Consider the following 27,022-nt stretch of genomic DNA (forward strand, 5'->3'; position numbering starts at 1 on the left):
GCATGAAAGGGTGGGGTTATCCTAAAAGGAAAAAAACACAGACAAATCCCCCCAGCACACTGCTATAGCCAGCAACAGGTCTGCTATTTCTACTGTAGATAAAAGTGCAAAAGTCTCGGTTGCACACATTTGCAAATGTATGTTAAAGCCACCCACCCCTCCACGGTGATTTTGCTAATAGGGTGGTCCTACTCTAAACAATGAGAGTCCCATATATTTGGGCCATACATATGTGTTTTTAAATTGAAAGCTAACTTACCAAAGAGGTACCCCAGAAACCATGTATAGGACAGATATTTTATTTCAACAAATTATATTACCTCGGGGCAGGGGTGTTAATAAATATGTATCCCACCTGTCTACTAAGTTGTGTAATAAAGTGACATAATATGAACACAGATCCAACAAAGTGGTAGAAAGTCACACTTCTAGTAACCAATTTTATGCATGTGTGAGAGTGCATGATAACCTGAAATCACAGTTATCACACACACCGGTTTATTCACACATCAATACGCAAATACACTTAAATGTATATTAGGAATGTAATTTATGCATGTGTGGGAGCGCATAATAACCTGAAATCACAGTTATCACTCACCTGTTTATTCATGCATCGACACACAAATACACTTATTTGTATAGTAAGAATGTAATAAGTGTGTTGTGGTCATTTTAAGAAAATTCCATTCCTTGTGTATTTCTTTGTGAATTTACCACATCCAGAATGGGGTAGTCAATGTTTTGGGTTTGGTTGTGATATTTAACCACTCAGGTTTGTTGTAGCTGAAATTCAATACGTGATCCTTAGCTTAAGTGTGTGCATCTCATCTATCAGAAAACAGAATTTCACCTTATTGGAGCTAAATTAAGTAATAAAGAGATGTAAAAATAGAGAACCAGCTACTGCTCAATGGAGTCTGCAGTTCCAAATACTATAGACATACCCAAAAGCTATACGAACAGTGCTGGAGTTCCAGAAAATCCAAATTAAGCTATATTAAATAAACATATAAATAATATATAGGATACATAATAAACTGTATATAATTTACATAAAAAGAACAAGCCAACGCTAATGAAATTATTGAAAACGTGATTATTTAATTATACTGAATTTGTTTAATTAAAATGTCATAAATGAGACCAGTCACAAGGGTAAAAATTAGCCTCCAGAAAACAATGCTGTGTGATAGTACTAGGAATATAGCAGCGTTCTCCCAAATGATATAGTAAGCATCATAAGCTCATAAGCGGGTATGTATTATAAGATTCTTCCCTAGGAGCAACTAGTCCGAAAGTATATCAGAAAGGATGGAGCAAGTTAAGTGTATAAACAGCCCCGATATGAACGTATGTGAGACTATGTCCCTCCGATCTATTAGAATGGTCTTGAATGGCCATGTACTTGAATAAGCATTCTATGTTATTATTATGTTTTTACACATGGTATCTTTATTTTTAGAAAATAGCACTTCTTAAAAGCATTAGCTATATCACAAATTATTTACAGGTATACAATACTTTTATGTGTCTTATTTACTTAAAATACTGTATATTTAATTGTGCCTAATAAATGCCTAACTTTCTGTTATCTGTTTTATTGTTAGATACGATACTATGACAATACAGAAGCTTTTGCTCCAAGGGAACATGTTTATTATATAAGCCCAGAAAAGTATGAACGAGACACTGCATACATCTTGGCATGTGAAGAGCGATGGGTTGGACAGCCAGTCGTTGCTAGGAATGATGAGACCGGATCATTCCATCTTGGTAAATATAGTTTTAGTTATAGGTAAAAATGTGAAAATATTCTAAACAGTTTTACTCTAGACCAGGTACCCCCAATAAACTACTTCTATGGAGGTTTAAACTTATCATAATGTCCATTACCTAATTAGATTATGATTTCCCCTCTATAGAGGTTTTCCAAGTAACTTGATAATATTAGCAGTAAATGCAGTGAACGGCGAAGTCCCAGGTGAGTGACCCCCAGCACAGTACTAACATTTGTAAGGAAAATTATTTATTACAATTGGACAACCGCTTTAAATAGAGAAACCATAACATTTTGTATAGAAGTGAAGAACACATCAGTATGTGTGAAGATACCCTGTACCAACTAGAACAATGAACTTGTGGTCTTTAATGAAGGATTGTGGATGTCAATGTAGCAACTTTTTAGAGGTTATTTGTGACTCTCAAATACATTAATTAATACATTAATTTTATTACTGGTATATATAAACTGTATTTTACTGATGCTTCCAGGAGTATCCCACCCTTTTTATATTCATCCATGAGACAAAGACGAATTATAAAAGTTCTTTAAGATGTTACTTAGCTAGATTGAGGTATTTAATCCTTAAGGCACTATTTACCTATCAATGTGAAATAGATATTTTTTTGACACATGTGAGATTTAATCCTGTATCTTGAGATTGCTATGTAATGTATTAAAGATAATTGTGCACAGATTAAGATAATGCATTTATTTCTGCAGCTGAAGTACAGAAACGGGCTGATGGGAAAAAGTATGTCATTTCTTGGGCAGATGGTAAAACAGCAATACAAGACATTGAGTGGATTTTTGGGAAGTTCAGCAAGCCCCATGTTCTCAATGTTGGTGACCACGCCTTGAGTTTAGCATTTCCATCTACACTGACGTTCCTGCCTGGTGTGATAACTGCTGTCAATGGGAGAAAGTTGCAGATGTTGTTTTGTGATGGGAAAAGGTGGGCTAATTCCTTACAGTATTTGTTGAATAGTTATAGGAATGTTACAGATGCATGATAAAATGTATTTTCTTAGTATAGAAAATTGTTTGTTTTAATTTTGAGCAAATGCTTCCATTTTTACAGGAAGCGCATGGACCTATGTATCAAGATGTCTGCAGGTTTGCAATCTTTTGCATCTTCTGTTAAGAGTAGCTGGGTTGATAAAGCCATTCCTAGCTAAATGCGTTGTTCCCATGTGTAGATTTCTATCTCTTTAGATAATTATAAAAGGGGCGGGGAGAAGGCATATGCTGGTGCAATTCCTGGTTTTCCGTTGGCTACAGAGTTTCTGTCTGCCCTTAAATACACTTTATTTTAACAGATTCACCTAGGAGGTGGTGGTAAGTAGGGACCATCCTAACCTTTCAAAGGATATCGGGGAAGTGTGGTGGGGGGGTTACCACGTGCATTTTTTGTGTTGATAAGAGCATTTATATGCACACAAATTCTCATGTAATAAAAAAATGTAAACATACAATACTGACTGTCACATGTGATAGGTAAAGTCATAATATCTCCTCATTCATGATTAACTGAAGACGTAAATAATGCCGGAACGAGCAGAATTATAGGAGAAAAATCCCAAAGTTTTATTTAATAGAAGAACTGGTTCTAAAAATCGAGAAGGCTGACTCTTGGAGTGATATTTTTACTGAAAGAAAAAGTTTGACTGAGTCAAACAAAATGCGTCAGTCGGAGTTGTGCATCCCAGAATCTACTTTTGGTTGGTGCAGATAACTGAACGATTAACAAGATTACTGTTTACTTGCCAGTCCTTTGGTGGCCGCTGTGCGATAAACTAATCATTTCAACTAATCCTCAAAATGTTTTAAATTGGGAGCACTGTCATTTGCGTTAAAACAGTGTGTTGGATTGTGGTGACTTTCTGCCGGCTGCTGTCAAGAGCACCCAAGATATCAGATATCACCCTCGGTGCTACCTTGCCAAAGAGGATATACAGCTTTATATTGGACTCGATAGAACAGATATTGGTTTCTTAGCTAAAGACTAACACAATAACTACCGGATATTATTTAATTAATTTATTATTATACTGTTGTATTATTAGGTTGTTATATTTAGTTTTATTTTTTTGATAAATGTGTTTGATTTTTGCAACAAACTATTCCTGATGAGTACAATTGATGGACTTTTCTTTCTAGTTATAATTCATATAATACAACTTTACCAGTTGCAATTCAGCGCTGTATATATTCTTCTTTTGTTTTTGGTGGGATTTAAAAACATTCCTTTGTTCACAGCTGCGGTTTGTCAAATTTCTTGGTAGAAGTGAGCTCAGTGCAGGACTCACTTGTGTACATAAGCTTATTAATCGCAACCATAAAGATCTCTCTAAACCCTGATTAGTTTTGTGTACCCCACAGCTGTCCCCTTTCATAACCGAAATTTCCAACTTTACTTCAACCTTGTTCTTTTTAAAGTATAGTATACAAGTTAACCCGTGCATGATACTCATGCATTCTAGTCAAATCAAGCTACTTAAGGTGTTAAAAAGGTTCTTGTCATGCATTTGGGCCATAGCCCAGGCCTCCTCAGGGGAAGAGCGTTACTTCCCGACGTAAGCGCCCTTTTTTAACGTGGTTTTGTCCACATGTCACCACCTCATCATTCTTCTCCATCACCTCATCATTCATTTTCATCGCCACATCTATCCAGATGTCTATCCAGACACAGGGATCTCTCTCAGCGGTCCTGAGTATCACATTCCTCTCGCTCTGTCACCCCCGGCAACCACCAACCACTCCCCACTGTCACCCCCGGCAACCACCAACCATTCCCAACTGTCACTTCTCCTTCAAGAAATATATATATATATTTTTTAAATCTTTATAAACACTTTTAACAATTAACAAAATAAATTAACAAATAAAAACATCTTAGTATACCAAATTTCAGCCCTTTCTGATTTTTTTCCCCACACACACTAAGAATTTAGTAGGTCAGTGTATAACTCCGCCCAGCAGGTGGCGCTGCAGCTTGGTTTTATTTTTTACACACACACACACACACACACACAGACAGACTAACACACGCCACTAGACATTTATATTATAGATAGAGGTGCATATGTAATTTACTCGATGTGTCTTACAACTGCTTATCTAGGAGTGTAGTCTGACTCAACTCCTGACCTGCCAAATATAAGTCTTGTGCTGAACATTAATTTCCCATCTATTTTTAAATACAACTAATTTATAAAAAAAATGATTAGGTAAATGATAAACTTTGGATCCACCAATTGTGTTGTGCTCTTTGTCATTTACTGTAGATTAGATGGTTACATTCTGACTGACAGGCTCTGACTGACACTCCTGACTGATCTCTTGTCTTTCAGTTGTGAAAATGTGGAACCACATCAATGTTTTGGCCTTTCAGAGAAGAAGTATAATAGTGCTGTGCAATTCTACCATCAACAGAACCAGACAGGAGATTCAGATGAAGACCATACAGCCTCAGAGAATGAGGATTCACTCTCTGATATCTCCTCTTTTACTGTATCATCAATTGATTCACATTGGACAGTCAGATGAGTTATTAGAGCAGAGGTGCCCAAACCCAGTCCTCGAGGGCTACCAACAGGCAGAGCTGGATTGAGGCTTTGGGGGGGTCGGTGCACATAGGACAGAGGGGCCTTCTGCCTAAAATGAAGGGCTTAGTGTCATCATACACAAGAGAGAAAAACTGTGGTATTGTTACCCTCATATCTCGCTCATTCATCATCCATGTCTGTCTCATTGCAGTTCCTTCCGCATTGCAGCCCCTTCTGTGTTGCTCTCATTGTAGTCCTCTCTGTTTAGCTCTCATTGAAGTTCCCTCCCTCCATCATAGGTCTCATTGCTGTCCCCCCTCCACTGTAGGTCTCATTGCAGCACCCTCCCTCCATCATAGGTCTCATTGCTGTCCCCCCTCCACTGTAGGTCTCATTGCAGCTCCCCATTCCACCTTAGGTCTCATTACAGTCCCCTCCTTCCATCATATGTCTCATTGCTGCCCCCCCTCCACTGTAGGTCTAATTGTAGCCCCCACTCCACCATAGGTCTCATTGCACCTCCCGTCCTCCCCATAGATTTAATTGCAGCCTCCCCTCATTCCCAATAGGTCTCATTGCAGCCTCCCCCAGAGGTCTCATTGTAGGCCCATTCACATAGCTTGTCACTTACCATTAGTACTGACCTCTGGCGCAGTGCTGCAGCTCTGCTGTGCGCTCATTGCTGCTCCTCGCTGAGCACTGCATTGTGGGGCTGCCAGAGACTGCTATTAACCTCATACATTTAAAACTGCATGAGACTGATAACTGTCTCCGGTATCGGGACTTAGACGCCAGGGAACCCCCCCCTCCCTCCCCCCACTTAATACCGAGTTTGGGCACCTCTGTATAATAGCTATATGATGCATATCATATAGGGATTCTCTATATCAGGGCTTGTTTTTTAAATTGATAGGTTTTGTATTACTTGCTAAGAAAACTTTTTGAAAGTAACAGCTTTCCATATCTGTGTGCTGAGAAAATAATGTTATAGACGCATTTCAGTTATGTGTTTTAATGTGCTTTTCCCATGTTTTTCATGTGTTGTTCCTTTGCCAACACAATAGATTGTACTGGTAGCGTGTTCACACTTGAAAAATGGGTTGTGCTACATTCTAAAATGTATCCTCTTTTAAATCTTCTTTTAAATGCACTATCCAGGTGTTACTTAGCAGTTAAAATCGCACTTACAGCAGATAATTGTGAGCAAGTCCTCAAAGCACATTCATACATGCAATTTTCATTTATAAAAAGAAAAAATGTTGATATATTTTAGATACACTTTTCATGCATTTACTCTGACCGCAATATATTGAGCACATTGATGTTGCAAGGTGTTACTGTGTGAATGTACATATGGTGTCACTGAAAATAATGAAAATCTTTCTGCATGTTTGACCTGTTTGTTTGCCTTTATAACTTGTGAAAATGTGCTGACAAATGAATAGTATGAATAGACCCTTTCTGACGGAGCTGTAAATATTTCACACTGATGTCACTGCACACATTGGTACGTTTATCCAACACAAGAATGTACAGTGTTTTAGCTGAGTCTACATATCTTTTCCCCTTTGATACACCATCCTGCAAATAGTCTGCATGAATACCTCATATAACCTAGTTTTTCTTATCCTCTCTGAATAATGTTCGGTTTTCATGACAAAATGGTGTCTGCACAGCTGTACTGTCCAGTCAACATTTGATAATTTAATGTTTAGACATGGGTGTGCCATGTTTTTCTAGTTTAAAAACATAATGAATTAAAAAAAACACACACACACACACACACACACACACACACACACACACACACACACACAATGACAGACTAGATGAGTTTTTTTCCCTGCTATCAAATTCAGTGTTTCTATTTATCGTATTAAGGTAATTCTGCTGCTAAGACATATCCCATTCGAACAATTTAGCATTTCAATTTAGGTTGAAATATGTAGTTTGTTAGTAAATACATCACAAAACATATATTAAATAAAATTACTCCAATTATTGTCTACTATGTTTGTTATGAAGATTTCTTTCTGTTTTTCTGTAAACTTCATTCATTCTGTATGTGCAAAAGATCCTCGACTCAACTTACATAAACATTTCAAGTCCACAGTTTCCTCTGTCTCATGCACTCTAGAAATGGAACAGTACGAGCTACGGTCTTCATGAAAAATGTATTCCACATAGCTGCATTAAACAGTATTTTCCCAAGATAGCCCTGCTCTGTAGACTATAGGTAATTCCTTACCTTAGAGGAAACATTATGCACAGCTCTGAAGAGTATAATACTGTTATATATATAAATTTATTCTTTAAAATATAACTTGTTTTATTCCAACATGTACTGGGGTTATGCATATTACATTATAAATGTGCCCTTGCAATGATAATGCATTTTTTTCTGTAATAAAATCAACATCTATTTAAATATAGGCCTAGAAAACATTGCTTTATTTACTTTTTTTATTTTGTATATAGTGCTTTCCTTAGTATATTTAGTGCAACACATGGAAAATATGATACTGTGTAGCTTGAGCTCCTGAGGTGAAGATTTGTTACATTCAGGCAGCGGTAATTAACCTATAGGTTGGGACTGAAAACATTGGTCCTACAGCTTTTAGGGTGGGAATTACAAACCAACCATTATTTATGGTTTTTTTATTATTATTATTATTATTATTATTATTATTATTATTATTATTATTATTATGTATGAGTGCTGTGAATAATTGTATATACAACTGTGAAATATATCCTTATATTTAAAGCTTAGTGATGTCAGGTTTGTCACTCTCTGACATCACTGAGATCCAAATATGACAAACCTAACAATATATTTGACATTTATTCATACTTTGTGTCTCCTGTTGCTTTACTGCTTCGAGAACACTCGTCCATATTAGTGGCTGCAGCCAGACGCTCACAACACTCAAGAGTGATCCAAGTACAACCTACCACTCACCCCCCATACAAACCATCACACTGGTCTCCTGTACCAGCTATCTTCTCTTTTAACAAAAAAGTAAAATAGAAAACAAAATTAAATAAAAATACACACAGATCTATTTTTACCTTGCAATACATTGGAATATATACATTATTTAAACAAACTCAGCGCACGCCAGGGATCTTCATATCTGCTAATGCTATTTGCTTTATCAGGACATTAGTTCAAATGGCATACACAATAAAAATATACTCCTGTCTAACTTTATACTCTGCATGATCCTCCCTTTATTTTGTCTGTATATAGTAAATGAGTTGTAGAGATTATACAGGATATTAGGTAGATGTCCATTTTGGTGAGTGACAGGCAATAGAAAATAAGAAAACTGCACTCTAGTGAAGATAATAAAGACTTTATAGAACTGATGCTTGGCAAAGCATCTGTTTGATGTGAAATGTTACTTTAACCTGTTTCTCCAGGTAAGAAATAAAGCAGATTTATCATCTCTGGAATGTTGTGTCCTATTTTTTATTAATTGTTTATTTAATGGATTTCCCAGTGATCTGAATGGCAAAAAAACACATTAAAAATCACAATACAGGGATTAGTTCTGTGTAGACATAATAATAGCATATTATTACTGTATGCTTTAGAAAACAAAACCCAGCAATTTCTGTGTAACGTTTTTGCTTTCAGTTTTGCTTTTCAATACTCTGCTGGTGTTGAATGTGTAATAGAATCTATATTTCCTTTCCATAGGTAATAGCCTTTTATATATTTAGTTGATTACACTTAATATTCTGCACAAATACCTTGTATTATCACAGTGAATCCTGGGAAAGGAGCTGTAAACGGTGCCAGCAGTGTAAAGCTTGATATTTGATGGATACCTCAGAAGACGTGTTCAGTACCGGATAACTGTGCGCTAAGCTGCTTTACATTCACACTGCCAACGATATTTCCCAGGTGGATATTTCAAAGCTTTGCCAGATGGATTCTCTTTTCCATTCATGTATAAATATTAAAATAGCTTTTGGATGAGTAAAAAGAGAGGATGAGAAATCGTAAAATTAGCAAGTATAAGAGAGAATTAAAGCTGTGACACTTGGGCTATGATTATAGATAAAATATAAAAGGACCAGTTTTACTGAAAATGGGACCCAGAGTAAATGTGATTACCCTGTAATGCTGACACTGACTTGTTATGTGTTCATTCTGGTATCCTTTTGGGATGATACAGTATAATAATAGGTCTTCAGAGTTTGGTAGATACAGGTAGTGGGGAAAAATGCAAACACCAATATAAAGTCACTTAATCGGGCTTTGAGAATCTATCAATGTTTGGTATTGTGCAGGAGGGCTGCAGCGCTATTCTTCCACAGGAAAGTCACTCAACTGATGCCTGTAGTGGTGGAAAACGCTGTTTCAGGCATCTATCCAGTATATCTTATAAATTGTCAACTGGACCCAGATCTGGTGACTAAGAGGGTAAAGACATATGCATGACATCAGCATAATGCACACCAAAGCATTGGGTGACCACACGGGCCCTGTGGGCGAGAGAATTGTAATGGCTGCAGTCACAGTCATTCTGCACCTGCCCTGCAGTTGACTAACAGGCTGCAAAACACTAGATTCTGAAGCTGCATGGTGTACAAGCCTGCCTGAGAGTGGTTATCGGTAGCATGATTGGTATTTGACATTGGGGAACTTCCACTGAATAGTGACTTCCTACACCAATGTGTAACGTCAGATAGCTCTCTGCCCATCTCTTCCTACCTCTTCCTACCCATTTTCTTGAAGCTCCACAGGATGTAATAGGACCAAAAAACTGATGCGATGCTTCCAGTTTCATGAGGTGTATTACCCGTACCTTTTAAGGAGTGAGTAAAAGAGGGTGTCTGAACTCCATGAGCACTAGCCAGCATTTTACTGGGCTTGTTAACCAGTGGAAAAATCTGATTCACTATCCAGGACCAATGTTTAAGTGGAGCAAGGGCTAGGTAAAGATCTACACACACTGGCGTGTGATCTGATCATGTCAGCTAACCAACTGAAGCCCCTGTAAATGTCTATGACTGAGAAGGATTTAATCGACCCTGGAGGGAATCAACCCGCTCATAAATGTATCAAAGTATGCTTGTTGACCTGAAATAATGGAGTAAATATTGACAACAGTAATAACCTGATTAAATATCTTACATTTTACAAAGAGAAACCTCCCCTCCACCAACCATTGTATCTCCACGTCCAATAAAGGAGGATGCTTGGTGAACAATATGACATCTCCTTAGTCTTAGCTTGTAAGTTACTACAGAAAAAAGATGAAGATAGTATCTGTTACTGAGACGTGGGGGTAGTGCTGAATGTTTAAAAGGGGTTTCCTGTATGGGTGCTATGTCTACTGTGTCAGATTGTAAGGATCTCAAAGATTTAGCTCTCGGGAATATTAAGCCCTTTAGAGTTAATTGTTACTATGCGAAAATTATCTGTCATGGAGAGATTGGTAGAGTCTTGGCTTGGTTTATAGTCTCTAAATTCAGTTTCCAACTGGAGAGCCTACTCAGAGAAAAAGCCATCAAGGTCCGAGGGAGAACTCAGGGTAGTCAGCATCCCAGCATGCATTACTTGAAGAGTGAAAATCCCTACCTGTATTCTGTATTTTAGATTATTTTTACGTAATTCTTCTGTCAAGGGTCTCAGCATCCTGTGCTGTTGCAATGATGCACCAAGAAAGATCTTGAAAAATCTGTAGCTTGTTGCTGTTAAATTGTATGCCATCAAGAGTTCTCATTTTCTTTAGAATTTCATCTATGTGTACAAAATAACTGAGCCTGCAGATCACACCTCTGTTTTTAATTAGATGGCACTTTGGTTTTCGGGTCCTATGTGCCTGATCGAATTCAATTTGATCATGAGGGTCTAATTCCAAAATTTCACAGAAGATTTGATTTAAAGAGTCTGTCAGACCTTGTTGAGGAACATCTTCGGGAACTCCACAGATCCTAATGTTGTTGCGATGACCCCTATTGTTGAGATCATAGATATTTAGTTACATTGCTCTTAGGTCACAGCCTGCTGAGCAACAGTGTCCATCAGCTGGGAAGGAAGTGTATCAGAGGCATTTCATCTGCTAGAGTGGAAAGTCTATCCCCTAGGTGTGAGATGTCTGGATATGAGACACCTGTTGTTGCATTGAGTCTTGCAGTCTTTGTTCCAAGGTTTGTATGTCTTGCTTGGATGGGAATGATTTGACATGTGCAAGGATCTCACTGATTTCGTTCTTAAGTTGAAGAATGATATGAGAGTCTAATTCACTTTTCTGCAAAGAATGTTTCATTGGTTCTGAGTGAACAGGGGAGGCTCAGGGATTTGTTATCTTTAGGAAAGGTCTCATATCCACATGTGTTGAGTGATCCTGTGGTTTACCAGACCCCTTATTTTGCTTCTTCTTTTTGTCTTTCCCCATTAAGGACACAAAATTCTAAAATATGCTTATAGAGAAATCACAACCAATACCTAGGTCAACAGAGGCCACTTTCTCCCATGGAACAGGTTATAAAGTCATTATGGCTAAGTAGTAGATACCATTAGGAATGAGAGTGCATCCATGTGCAGCTGCTTGGTAGAATGTAAAGAAATAAAAGACAGCTACAGGTTACAGCCCATCTGCAGAGTAGATAGCTATATAGGCAAAAGCTAGAAAAGAGCCCTGGCTGAACCAAAATTATGCTCTAGTTCCGCAGTGTGGAGGGGAGATAGGGGGATCCTTGGAGTGATCACCGTAATAAATATCTTGGAACCAAGCATGCTGGTAAGGATCTTATGTCCTTTCATAGGGGGGTGAAGTTCCAGGCTGGAGCCTCCGCTGTGAATTGATCAGTGTCACGGAGCAGAGCTGTATCTCCTGGGCATGCACAGAGAAGGTGACAGCCATGCGTTTAACAGAGGCGGATCTCCGCTCAGCTACAGCTGGTCCTCAGGCAGTGAATCTGGAAACTTCTGTGGAACAGTGGAGACCTGTGAGTTGTGGGGATGGTGGCAATAGCGCCAGAGACCGCCCAGGTGGTTGACAACAGGAGTAGGGGAATGCCGACTTACTGTGCGCCATCTTCAGGGTCCCTTCCATTTCTTCAGGATCCTTAGTAGGCAAATGGTAGCAGGGATGTTGGTGCCTGTGGAGAGATGAAAGGCGTCCACTGTCTGGTTTCTGCCCATGTACCATGGCTTGCATGTAGGCCTGTATTCTTTTCTAGCAAGGCTGGGTGGATTAGGTGGCTGGAATGGAAAAATGTCTAACTTTTATTGGAACATATAGCAACTATGCTCATTTGAGGAGAGTAGGGTAAAGGGTATACCCATTTTATAGGCAAAAAATACAGATTTTATCAGGAGCTGAAACAGTGTGCAGCCTCTCAGCTAGACTACCAAGCCACGCCCATACTTTTCCTTTTTGATGTCTTAAACTGAGTTGTTACAGCGATATTATAGGTATAGAAATATGCTAAATTACATAAGTTACTGTGACAGCTCAAATAAACCCAGTATTGTTGACCAGTTGATATTGTTGATATTACTTGACCAGTTCTGTCACTGCAAGCTTGAAGAAGGGTAACTGACATGTTAAGTGTTTCTATTTGAGGTATTTTACTTATACACGACCTGAGCGTCCCTTGCAGCAAAGTCCATACCTCCTTGCGGGGGTTCCTGGTGAAAACCAGAGGCGTGTTAGACTCCGCGCCTCAGTACTCAGTAGCGCCAACTGCTGGCGGGTATCATCAATTACACAGAGTAATTCTGACATAACCATAATAACTTCATCCTGAAACTGTTAGAATTAATTCTAACAAGGAATTATTTCACATTTGACAAAAAATTCTTGCAAGTCAGGGGGACAGCAATGGGGATAATATGTGCCCCCACTTATGTGAACATCTACTTGGGGTGGTAGAAAATGAAAAATACACACAATATGTAACAATATGGCTGAGATTTATAGATGACATTTTTATAATTTGTGAAGGAAACAAAGATATTGTCATCGAATTAATAAGTCATTTGAACATCAATCAAATAAATCTGAAACTAACGTTTAAAATTAACCCAGAAAGAGTGACCTTTCTAGACTAACTGTATTTATCACGGATAAGAAAGAATTGTCAATGGACATGTTTAGAAAAGAAGCAGCCACGAACAGTATTCTTCATGCTGCCAGCTCCCACCTCCCTTCGATAATTAAGAGTGTTCCTAAAGGGGAAATTTTACGTATAAGGAGTAATTGTGGAGATCTAAATACTTTTGAAAAGCGAGCAAAAGAGCTTCGAACAAGACTCTCTAAAAGAGGTTACAGTCTGAAAGTGATAAAAAGTTCTTATAATGAACAAGAACTACAAAGGGGGAAGAATTGGTCTTTCCACAAAGATTAGCCAAGTCAGAGAGTGAACAAGTTAGATTTATCAGTACATTTAACAACCAATGGTAGCAAATACAACATATATTACAGAAACACAGTTACATTCTGAAACTAGATCCAAATTTACAATAAATAATTGGAAATTGGATACCCAGAAGTTGGAAAAGATCAATAAATCTGCTAGATATATTAGTCCACAGCCATTTCCAAGGCAACACAAGAAAAAGAATGATCACTAATAAAATCACAGGATTCTTTCCACACGGCAAGTGCAAGGCATGTATATCATAAAACCAAATAATTTGAGGACAAATACAAGAGGAGCCATATCATAAATGCATTTAAAACTTTGACACACAAGCGGTCATATATTGCCTTACTTGTACTTGTAATTTAAGTTACATTGACATGACAAGCAGGCCACTCAAACAAAGACTTCTTGAACATATAGGAAGTATTAGAAATGCTGAACAAGATATAAGAAGATGAAAACACTGACTACGGTAGCTAAACATTTTTTCAAAACACATAATAGTAATTCGAAACATCTATCAACATATGGCATGGAGAAAATTAATTTGGGCATTAGATGAGGAGACATTAAACAAGAATAATTGAAAAGAGAAGCCAGAATAATCGGTGGTAAACGTATTAACGATTACCACCGCTCCGACACCCACTTGCTCTACAAAAAAAAGATGAAAGTGTTAAAAAACTATGTGACTATTGATAGACTTACCTTTACAGCAACTCCGCAGCTAAGCAATGCACTACAATGCTGACCGCAAGTCATTTCTAATGAAGAGGTGTTTGGCAGTACAGTTTCTTGTCATCGCGACTTGGATTCCTTTAAATTTAAAGTGGCATTACACATAATGTCTCTGCCAATAATTACACTAAGAGATCATCTGGCACATCATGTTCAAAACACTGCATTGATATCACATAATTGTTTATTCAGTAAATTACATATTATCACAGTTTGTCCTCACTTAACACTTGAAATCACTGTTAATAATTATAAACAAATGTTATTTAATATGATAATCACAGGAGTAATATATAGAAAAGAATTTGTATTATTGATCTATATTTTAACTAAGGAGTTAGGGATAAGCTTTACAACATAATTTATTAAATGAAAAAGATTGTTCTTATATCATTTCAAAATGTTAATCTAATAATAGTAAAAGAGATTTAATAAGTGAAAAGAATACCAAGTGATTTATCATCAAGTACATGATATATACATTTCTCCCCTCTTCTAACAGTGCAACAATGGCATTAATGAGAAATAAGATACATTAGGTAAATCTAATAAAATAAACTCAGAAATTGAATTATATTAAGAAGCTCTCACATTAGTAATTTAAGGGTAACAGTGTTCTTGGATAGAATCAGTAAGGGTTAATTAGCTATTTTATGTTAACCAATGGGGGAACTAGTTAAGTGAAAGCAGATTAGTCAGAATTTAAAACTCCAGCTTGTTTGTGTATCACGTTTGCCTAGACAAAGGTACTTGTCAGCGAAACGCGCGTCGGCGTTCTCGCTGGCTGCATTTCAGTCTCATTAATAGCATAAGAGGTTCTCGCTATTTAAATCAGTTTATTAGCTCCTTCAAGTCTTTAGCAAGTATAGAGCATTTAGGAGTCAGTCCGTAAGCCATTTCCCCAAATCCCTAGTGAAATCAGAGTGCTCAGAAGGCAGTTAGCAAACCTTCCCTTGTCACAGCTAGGTATATAAATCGCTATAGATTTCTGCAAAACCCAGCGAAAGAACACAATGCTTAGGGAGTCAGTTTATTATTCCTTTTTTATCAAACAGAACAATTACTTTCATTCCTGGGCATTGATCTAATAGAGGGATACTAGAAGATACATTTATTGAAATCTAGCATCTAATGGCAACATAGTAATTGGCTAGACATGCTTTTGGCATAATAGAAATGATTTCTGAGATATTCCAATCATAGAACCTAATGAAGAATCTTGATGGAAAGGTGTTAACTACACATAAGGAAAGTTTTATCCTAAAGGACAAAGTTTAACTTTATTATTCTGAATATAAAATCGTATTACTTTGAGTATAAAATCCTCAACAAATACAGGAGACGAATCCACACATTTTGATTTATTCACTTTCCTACATTTTTTTTTATGTTTTGCTGCTTTTTAGATCATATTTATTTTAATACGAATTATTAAAGGTTACATTTTAAAATAAACAATATGCTTCAAATTTTTGTCATAGTTAATACAAGGGGGTATTCTGTGCACCATTTTTGACTAAACTTCTTTCTTCTTTTCCTCTAATCATTAATGATGTTAAGTTAATGGTTGCACCCCATGGTCAATAAAAGAGAAATATCTCTGAAAGTGGAACTGAGGGCAGTTTAACTCCCAACAATTGGTGCGACAGTAAACCCTCTTTCTCACATTTGTATGTCACAATATAAGACTGGATGTATCACAAGAATTTAAGACCAACAAGCAAAAGTCTTAAAATTGAAATTAAATTAGAATATTTGTGATTCATTATGAGCTATACTTTATTTGCAAATTACACAAATTGGCTGTAAATCGCTTTGCTTTTTAAACTTACTCATATAAATTCACAATTTTGATTGTATTTCTTATGATAGTTTAGCATTGGTGTCATGTTAACACCAAAATGGTTGGGAACCAAGATCTTAATGCTTCACGTATGTGCAGCACTGGGGTCCCGGAGAACAGATTGACCTTGCCTCCCAAGCTCATCCCTGGACTTCAATGTATTAGTTTCTGGGCTGAGTAATCCTTTCATCAATACCAACACTATCGCTCCCCCTCTACTTAACGAAGGGATCTGCAGACCATGATTGTCATTGAGCTGCTTTTTGAGTAACTTACAATTCACAATTCTCAGCAAGGAGATGGCCTATTTTAACAGGACTTTTGCTGCAGATAGACATAGTAATGTTTGCCTCACAAACCCTTACGCTGTGTAAGAATCAAATGACAATAACACTTCAAAGCACCTAAGTATTACATACTGGTATCTATGAATTGATACCTGATGTAACATCTACAGCTGCCCAAGCATGACATAACCTTACACGCACAGAAGTTAAAAATATCCAATGTTCAGTTATTGTACTTGAAAACTTACATATATTCATTGAAACAGTGTGGTCTAGCTGTAGAGCTGGGAGCACTGGATACACAAGGGATCCAGCATAGGTTAAACAGAATAATAACAATTGAAATAGAACATCACAAGGGACCCAGTAACAGGAAGCTGATGGGGCTCCTAGGAGAACACTGCTGAATACTGACATTGATTTTACATGCACATAATACTGTCTGTTCAGTCCCACGTTTCAAAAGGAACAGTTTAGGAACATGACATGCACTTCAAGTACTTCCTTGCTGAATATCTAAATTGCAAATTAAAAAAACAATTACCCATCGGTTTTCACTGAAACAAATCTATGGAGACATTTTGTTGATTGAGCAGTGTCTATGACTCCTGGAGCTGATGATCACAAGTGTATTTATGGAAAAAATGGGAATTGCTGTGCGGAGGGGTGCTTGGACTTTGGATGACACTTTTGATGTGATGCACCTTTTAAGATTTTTCTCCCACACACCTAGTTTAGAGAGGTATCTTCATAAAACGAGAATAAGTGCCTACTTTGCTGTATGCTGGTAAGACCACCATGGTACACTGGTGCAACACCATGGAATTTTGTATTGCTCATGTAGTGCACGTCGTACATTGGACCCTCCAATTATATAACAAGGCAGATGTGTGGTGAGAACGGGTGCCAGGCTATTTGAAAAAATGTTTTATATCCTATATATGTGTATATTCGTGTATGTGGTTTAATGTTTTCAGGTGGGTTGTCTATGCACAGCTAGATTCTTTACCTTGTCCCCTAGAGGAGTTACAGTCACTTAAGACTATAATAAGATAAATGTGGGAGTGGTTCAAGATGCCCAGATAGCAGGTTGATTAAGCACCTTTGCCTGGCAAAGTGGATACCCATTGTGCAGTACCGTAAACACTCAGACCTCCCAGAGCTAAACAAACCATGGGAACTGCTGCTGACATGAGGTATGATGGTGGCTCAGTGTTAACCCACGATAAGCCGGTTTCAAACTGGTGGGTCCACAGTATCTAACTACCACCTTGCTGAAGCCACACCACAGTGGGAACCAGATTACGAATAAAAGAGGGTTTATCCCCACTAACAGGAGTCTTTTGTTTGGACAGTTCTGACAAGGGGCTATGGTTCCTGTTGGACTGATCATGGATCAGTGGCTTTTGCAGGTGTATTTATCCATGGACTCACTTTGTGAGCCTGCCGAAAGCAGGAAGGCATTGAAGTTAATCCCTACTTTTCTGATAGAGGATCAAAGATTGTGGCTCAGGAACGAAAACATATTCATGTATTGTTCCAAAACAGAAGAACAGAGAGGATAGTATTGTGTAGAAATGACTAGTCATGGAAGTGCCTTATATGAATAGGCATCCCGTTCTCATTGGTAGTGTATGTGTGCATATATGTATGTATGTATGTATGTATGTATGTATGTATGTATGTATGTATGTGTTTTGTTGTGTTCCACAATATTTACGCCTTGCAGCATATTATGACAAACAGAACAAAAGCAGCAACAACTTCAGACATTAGCATACACTAGGAAATGGTTCATAGCCCCAAAGCATTTACAATCTATTTGGCAAAGGCTACTTTCCACTAGTTTTAGTTAACAAAGCACCAGGTGCTAGAAATGCTTAGATGTTGTTGGGAGACCCTTTGGTCCCTTGGTGTAAACGGTGTACAAGTACTGTCAGACCTTTGATCTTGCTGGCTAGAGCAGGCCAGGTTTGTCAGATTGCTTCAAGCAGCAGTTAGTCTTGGACCACAGCTGATGCTGATTAAACATCTTCTCTTCTCAGATTTGATTTTTTTACCCTCACTCTTATGGCTCTGTTGTTTTCATACATTACAATTCACCAAGGAATCAAGCTAAAAAAAGACATAGTGAAGGCAGTATACTAGAAAGACATTTCAAAAGCTTAAAAATAAGCAAAACTTTCTGGACCACCATTCATAGTTCTATATGAATGGCAATTAAAGAGAACCTGCTTGTAATGTGTAAAGGAAACCAAAGTTTTTCTATGCTCCCTTTGGCCAATAAAGATCATAGAAAAACAGTATGCATAGATGGCAAATGCCGTCTGGCTGCAAACTGATCTATGTTCCTTCCCAGAGATCTTACTTCCTATGTTACAGCTTCCCTACCTTGCAAGCACTGGCTCTGTGCATTCATTTGCAGGATTGCAGTCCTAGGGGTAAATATATCTCTGGCTGGATCACTTATAAATAACTAATGGTATAAATGTATTTAAATCAAATAGCGCAGGTCGCTTATTATATATAATTGCAAATGTCCTTATTTTTTATATTGTGTGTATTTTGGTATAGGAAATGTCTTGTTTGGGTTTTTGTAACTTTGCTAGAGGAAATCTCCAATTAGGCATATGTGGTGAGGGAATCTGTTTTGCTGATAGCAGGAAATGCTAAGTCTTTTGATGTGAAGTGTCAAATGCCTAAAGGCCCAGCAAGGAGCCGTTACCTGTATCCTGGTTAAAGTGAAAGGAAATCTCTGATCAATGTGATTTAGGACATCACAGATTACTGCAAATTTTGTTAAGTATAAATTGCATTTAAATCCATGTTTGGGGAAACACATTGCATCCTGACACTAAAAATAACTCAGACTTCAGTTGGCTGGCTTACCCCATGTGAGGCTGTGTCGAAAACTGCACTGGTTTGTACTGAAATGGTACCTTAAACCAGTGGGAAAGCAAATAAACATCACTTGCTTCAAAGACCTGCTTGATAACTTCTTCCACGCTGAAATTCCTGTGACCTACTGATTAGACCAAACTCTAATCCGTTCCCGGCTGTACTGAGGTTTGGACCCAGCTTTCCGGTACCACCACTCTGCCCACTATCCAACAGCTCTGGCCAGTGTGATAGGCCAGAGGGGATCCATCCACAGCAACCCTGATTCATAGGAGGAGGTCAGGGGTACCAGCCCAGGTGCAAGAGCAAGGGGGTACCCTAGCAGCGACAGTTACCCAGAAGGAACGCGGTTCTGGATGTTGTGCAGGAGTCCAGTGGTGGCAGCATTTGTAAGCCCCTCCTACTGCGGTTAGAGGGCGCATCTGGAATAACAAAAGGGAACGGTGGCAAAGTGAGCCCAGCCAGTTCCCAGCAACAACAGACAGGGTGGCATAAGCGGTCCATCCTGTCACAGTTAGTGATTTTTGCAAATTGCCGATATCCGGCGACTTTGCATGGTAAATTTAAAACGCCAATAGCTTTAAAGGCAAGTTTTGTCTTTAAAGCCATTGCCGCTTTAAATTTACCATGCAAAGTCGCCGGAAATGGGCGATTTGCAAAATTCGCTATTTGATACATTTACCCCCTAGATGGGGATGCACACACCATAAAAGGTAAAACACTCAATAACTATAATTATTAGACTACTCCTTTAATTACATATATTTTACCCTAAAATGATGTTCTTTAGAATCTAATTCATATCTTAAAAAAATTATGGGACATTGTAGATAATGGGTCTGCATGGTTCAAAATGTGTCACATTAAAAGCATTGGCTGACTCCTGTGTGCTGGCACCTCCAAAATGGGTACAAAACAGGTAATTTTACGTGTGAATAAGAGGCTCTGTGACCATCATCTAACCTGACAACACCATTCAAAATGATCCACAACTCTGAAGCTTATTTATTATCTAAACTAAAATCATGACTATAAGTAATATACACTGCAGGACTGAGATATATCACAGAGATAATCCACCAGAATATAAGTTGGGATGTCCACCATCGTTGGCCTGTTAGGGACATAGAAAGAGAAATTGTGCATGTCCAGAATAATATTGGCAAGTAGCACATTATGTGAAATTAAACATATAGGGCCTGAGTCATTAAGGCATACTGAGCGCGTCTTGCATTTGTTTTAGACCACACGTAAATCAGCTCTGCGTACTCCTAAAGTCAGCAAGGAACAGATCTCAAGATACGTGTAGTGATGGCTACAGGTATAGGTTTACTCTGCTCTACTAGACCAGACCCTGCAGGATACGCACAATATATATGCGGAACATCCAAAAAATATTAAGCAATTAATGTTACCTGTCAATAATATAGGCATTTAAGATTATACAGTACATGGACATTTTTTTAAAATATTGTATATATATATATATATATATATATATATATATATATATATATATATATATGTTTTATTCCCTTGTAAAAAAACATTTATGAGGTTGTTCTTAATGTCTACTGTACATAAAATACATTTTTACACTTGCTCCTGCATACAAATACATGTTTTCTCATACATACTCGGCCATCAGCACTGGTATTCGGAACTTACACTAGACCCCCAACAGATGCGGCAGAAAACCAGCGTACTTCTGTGTGCGTCTGAATGTGACTTGGACGTGGCTGCATGGGAATGCCCTTACTGTACATTGCCTACGTGAATCCACTCATTCCTCACCCCATTCACTCCCCTAAATCGTAGGCTGTAGTAAGTGTTGTTTGCGCTCGAAGCTGACTAGGACGTGGCTGCATTCTGTTGCGCATTGTCCGGTTCTGAGCATACACAACGTGATTTATCTGCACAATTTGCACAAAACAGATACATTCCTTAATGACTCAGTCCCATAGGCACAACAGATAAGACATACATACTATTAAAACTAACAAATCCAGGTGTCATGTCTCACTGCAGATCTACCTGTTTTTCTAAAAGAATCAGTGACAGGATGCCAGTGCCTTAAAAAAAATATCCAGAATAAACTGCTCCAGAAGAAGAGACAAAACACTGCTGCCATTCAGCAGGGCTCTGATACTGAGTATGTTATACAGACAACTGTGTTGTCAGTCAGACTATGCCCCCAGCACCCAGTGTCCTACCTATGTACAATCTCCTCATGTCTTGCAATACCTATGATTATCCATTTTTGTTTTCTATGTCACCCTTTTCTACCAGTTTTCTTTCTTGTCTTGTCTGTTCTCAACTTTGCCTATTCTTTGTCATCCACTCAATGTACTTGTGTGTTATATTTGGCCACCTTTTCACTGCTCTTGTCTATGCCCCCTCTTCTATCTCCTTTATATTGTTACTGTATTTCTCTCTTCAGCTGCTCCTTGTCCACGTTCCCTGTCCCTGTGCCTTGGCAGTGGTCCCTTCCTGGGTCTTGTGTTTGTTTCCTTTAGTGTCTCATTTATTTCCCTACTGTCTGTCCTTTATGTCCTCCTAGACTGCTGTTTATGTTCCCCACTGTCTCTTGTTTATGCCACCCAGCAACTTTTGTATATGTCACCCAGTGATTCTTGTTTCCACCAGCTCTTGTTTATATCCCTGCATACACTACCCCTGCATACTTCTCAAATCTCATATCAAAATACTCTCCCTCCCATCCTTTTAGATCAACCTCAGACCTGCGCCTTTTCTCGTCTCTGATAACCACCTCTTACTCCCGCCTACAAGACTTCATATCCTTTGTTTTCATGTCTGCATTTATTTTGTCTACCTTGTATGTCCCTGTTTTAGGTATGTACTGTTTTCCCTACTGTACGTCACTGAGGAGCACTTTGACGCCTTACAAGTCTACAATAATAATAATATCCCCCACCATATCTGCAGTAGTTTGCTGCACAACAATGTGAATTGTCAGTAGTCTACGTGGCTCCATGCAGTCACAGCTTAGAGCTGTGGATCAATCACCACTCACATGACTGACAAGTAAGCTATCGTCAGTGGCTCCTTCTGTGCTCAATGTCATCACAGCAACATTACAGAGCCGACGACCCTGCACTTACCTGGCAGTGACAGACTATCAGACTTGGGGTACAGTAGAACATTTATAAAACAAACAAAAATATGTATCCTGCAATACATTTCTATTTGTGGAAATGTGTCTATTTATCCACCTTGTGAATATATGTATATATGAATATATGTATATATTCGTGAAATCCTTTTTTTTTGGATCTGCCAACAGAAAATAAGTCAGCACCTACATTTGCAATGTTGTGGGTCCAACTGGAAATACTCATGTTGGAAGTAGTAAAAAAAAGTCACTCTAGTCCTGTCTGGTATCACTTACATTAATCAAGAGAGGGAGAGCACACCAGGCCCATTGTTATTACATATATGTAATATATGTTGATCCACTTCTGTATGTTTGAATAGTTTTAACTACATAGATATATATGTGCTTATAAATGCATTTACCTGTCAAGATGGTGAAAATGGTGAAATCATAGGATGACTCCAGATTACCGTTATCTCTAGACAGTGGGTGGTTAAAGAGACTCTGCTTAAAGAGACTCTGCTGCCACATGCAAATCTGGGGACACTCCCGAAAATTCACGCTTTAGACTGTACGCATTTGATACCATAAAATAAAATGTCATGTTTTTCATGTGGGCAGAATTCTAGGTGCATGAGTTCACCCATCACACATTTTGCTGGGAACACCCCATCCACAGAGCCCATCTGATCAACCTGCACACATGCTACCATTTAGTAATCCATGTGTTTTTCTTACAATACTTTGCACAAATATAGCTGCATGCTATTTCAATATAACAAATGTGCTGCACATTGCACATTTGTAAAATATCTTAGTTTAAATATCATGATAGGAAAGTGAATGTTTACTAATAATAAGTGTATACTGTATTTCCAATCCTAAGTCCTTATTCTGTATGAAAGAATTATACATATAGGGCCTGATACATTAAGGCATGCGAACTAACATAAATTGCATTATTTTTAAAAGGCACATAAATCGAGCATATGCACGTTCATATTCAACAAGGAGTGGATCTAAAGATACATCTGTTGTTGAATATGGGTCTTGGTGTGCTCTGCTCTAACAGACAGTACACTACAGGATACGTCCAATACATATGTGAAATATAAAGTCCCAAAAGAACTATAGTCACTTATGGCATAACAATAAAAAAAATTACAATTCCACCTCCTACCATACAATATATGGGATGTTATGAATAGGATGTTATGAATGTCTACTATACATAAGATGCATTTTTACAGTTGCTCCTGATTGCAAACACATGTTCTAGCATGCATATGCCACTGTCATCATTATCACTCAGCACTTTCACCTGACCTGTAGCTGGTGCAAGTAATATGACAGAAAAACAGTTACCTTTAGATGCCCAAAGCTTGAATCGAAAGTTGCTGCGTGCACTCGATATTGGCACGCCCTTATTGTACTTTGACTACATGCATACGACCAGTCCCCTCCCTGTCTGCCCTTGAAATCATAGGCTATAGTAAGCGTACTTGTGCTTGAAGATTAATTGGATGTTACTGCGTTCACTGGCGTACTGTCAGGTTCTGGGCATGCTCAGAGCGATTTTTTTGCAAAATATGAAACGTATCAACATTTAGGTTTCTTAATGAATCAGACCCATAGTAATTTAGTCAAACATATGCACTTTACTACTAAAATTTACCCTGAACCATGAAATATATAAGATTTAAGCATCTCAGATCAGTCGCTATATGTTATTTAATAGTTGTTAATTGAAAAGTAAACATTGCAGCCTATTTAATTTCAAATAAAGATATATATATATATATATATATATATATATATATATATATATAGTCATATTTGTAAAACGGTTGGAATTATTTTCTATTGTTTTCGTATTTCTAACACTTTAGCTGCTTTCAGAGAAAACAAAGTTAAACTTATGAAGCCCCACATATTACTGGAAAGAGTATTTTCAGTTCAAATAGAATATACTGTGTATTTGAGCTATACATGTACAACAGTAGTGTAAAATACGTGTCAATTATTTACACTTGATTCATTTCTGTAAATGTGCTCTGGTAAATTTAAGTCTTGTAAGTCTTGGACAATGTGACATACAATAAGAGGTGGTATATGTTAAACGAAATTGCAAGATCAAATGCTTCTCGCTACGTTACTGATAGCAGCAGAAGAGCAACATATGTGCTTCAAAAGCATTAACAAACACAAGTCAAAGGACCTTGTACCAAGAGGAGGAGGGGGACGCAGAGATGGATCTCTGCCTCTAAACTGCTGATCGCCGCTTACTCGGGGCATAGTCCCAGACCTGTTCTAGCTATGAGCTGTCCACATACCTAGTGCTGAAATCGGGATGTGCGCTTTGTACTTACTACAGCAATTTACATTTCGAAGACACAGCAGCAAGCAAACCAGCTACTGCAAGCACTATCGCCGGTGGTACTGAAATCCATTACCCCCAATGCAACTGGTGAGGGCGCTACCTGTCTCATAGTTGGATGCTGAAAACATGAAGGGTATGGCTGCTAGAGGTCTCTAGAGCACAGATACGGAGAGCTCGGGATGAGAGGAAGAAGCAGATCGAGAGAAATGGACAGTGATCAATATCTGACCTCGGAACTAAGGCAGCTCTAGGATGATAAAACATCATCTCAACATCAAATTCTATGAGGACGCTGAGCCTAAGAGGAATTTCAGGCTGCCGAAAAGATGATACAACTGCACTCATCAATAAACAAAGATAGAAAACTTCTGAGTAGGCTGATACTGTGGATATAAGGTAAGTTATCAGAAAAGTCAGTTTTGTTGCAGCAATTCACATATGGGACACGGATATTTCAAACTTCGCTTGCTTTGCCTATAAAGAAAGATTTAGCAAAAGGATCAGTTGCCATGGTGATCATAATTAACAAAGCACTTAACAAGATAGCATCTCCGTGAGCTTCTCTGTGTTCAGAGGAATTATGCTCTCGCTCTAATTGTGCCTGGGTTAGAAAGGTCGCTGCTCAGTGACCAATTTTATCTTGAGATAATTGTAATTATAGGGAAATGATGCACAATACTGTCTTAGAATATATAATATTTTATATTGTATCCTGAATCCAGATATCATGCAACCATGTTATAGAATTAAACTATGAAACAAAGTAATTGTGGAATTAAATGATTCAATCACCAAACAGCTGAGAAACATGTTCAGCAATCCAAACTGTAGACCTTCCACCTGACCAATATAAATGTGTGCTCAGAATAGATAGGTGGATTATGATTTACATGCACGTTTGCACACACCAGTCTACATTGTGAACATAGAGTAATTCTAGGTGGATGTAAACAAACTGAAAAGAGCAGACACTCTGCTCCAAGAGGCTTAGAATGAAATATCCTGTAATTATTCTAGGCTTCTGTGGATAGCAACGGCTTCTGTAAAGATTGTGGTTTTCACTGAATTGGCTCTCTTTTGTATTCCTATCATCTTGATGTTAAGGTGGATTAGACAAAATTGGTTTCCCTCCATTTCTGCAATTTAAATTACTTTTTTCACAGACATGTCAACAAAAGACAGCAACACAGGAGACAATGGTTTCATTATTAAGATAAAGACTTGGAGATATATGCAGGATGCCCTTCATTTTTAGACAATCAGTTTATAAACCTTCAGTGGGATAAAATGCTATATTGCAGTTTTTTTCCACTGCTTTTGTCAGTATTCATCTCATCAGTACAAACAGTGAACTAGCGGGTTGCCTACTGTTTCTCTTATAAGAAGGAAATGAAAGGATGGATCAAGGTCCTTAACTCCAGCTGTTAGAGGAAGATTTATATGATTGAGAAATAGTTTGCAGGATTGTTGTAATAGCTAATGTGTAGAGATGACAAGTCACACCTGATGGTGCTTCACAGTCACAATAATCAACAACTGATTTTTTTCTTTTACTTCTACGCTGATTACTACAGATTATACTCATTAACTTAGCTGAATGATAGCTCCAATGTTTTCTTACAAAAGGAACGTTCATTTTTCCTGTGCTGAACTATACAGTCATACGTGTTTTTACAAATTTTTTCTTGCAATTGTAAAGATCAGGACTTGTAAACACTTGAAGACATATTTTACACGTGTCATGGTACTGTCAGAGCCCTGCAGCCTCAACCTTTTGGACCCGATGCCTAGGATGAGCTGAAATGCTCCTTATAGGGTTGTGGGAACCACCTTGATAGAGGTGGATTTACAAATTACCAATAATTTCAGCCATGAGGTGACTGTATCTATTGTCCATACCATAATGCATGAAATTAATAGGGATAGTAGTAATAGTGGGTGTGTATTGGAGCATACTGATGGGTACTCTGTTCCTGGAAATAGATGCTATCTTTAACATGATTACCATGCATAGTAGAGCCCACATATGCAATGCAGAG

The 27,022-nt window shown here is 38.0% G+C and overlaps 2 protein-coding genes across 3 annotated transcripts in view; both read left to right on the forward strand.

The window, feature by feature from the left end:
• The window catches only part of VWA3B (von Willebrand factor A domain containing 3B), a 129,573-nt gene extending 121,810 nt beyond the window's left edge, over window positions 1–7,763 (forward strand). The window contains exons 32-34 of the mRNA XM_075197718.1: window positions 1,611–1,776; window positions 2,507–2,738; window positions 5,137–7,763. Coding sequence (XP_075053819.1) covers window positions 1,611–1,776; window positions 2,507–2,738; window positions 5,137–5,332 — 594 coding nt within the window. The 3' untranslated portion in view covers window positions 5,333–7,763. The remainder of the gene's footprint in view (window positions 1–1,610; window positions 1,777–2,506; window positions 2,739–5,136) is intronic.
• Window positions 7,764–24,864: 17,101 nt separating this feature from the next.
• The window catches only part of CNGA3 (cyclic nucleotide gated channel subunit alpha 3), a 67,236-nt gene continuing 65,078 nt past the window's right edge, over window positions 24,865–27,022 (forward strand). The window contains exon 1 of one of the 2 annotated variants that reach the window (XM_075200123.1): window positions 24,865–25,379. The gene's annotated coding sequence lies outside the window, so the exon portion shown is untranslated. The remainder of the gene's footprint in view (window positions 25,380–27,022) is intronic. The other variant, XM_075200122.1, reaches the window with a different exon arrangement.

Source organism: Mixophyes fleayi, chromosome 2 (genome assembly GCF_038048845.1).
Source record: "Mixophyes fleayi isolate aMixFle1 chromosome 2, aMixFle1.hap1, whole genome shotgun sequence".
NCBI classification, from domain to species: Eukaryota; Metazoa; Chordata; class Amphibia; order Anura; family Limnodynastidae; genus Mixophyes; species Mixophyes fleayi.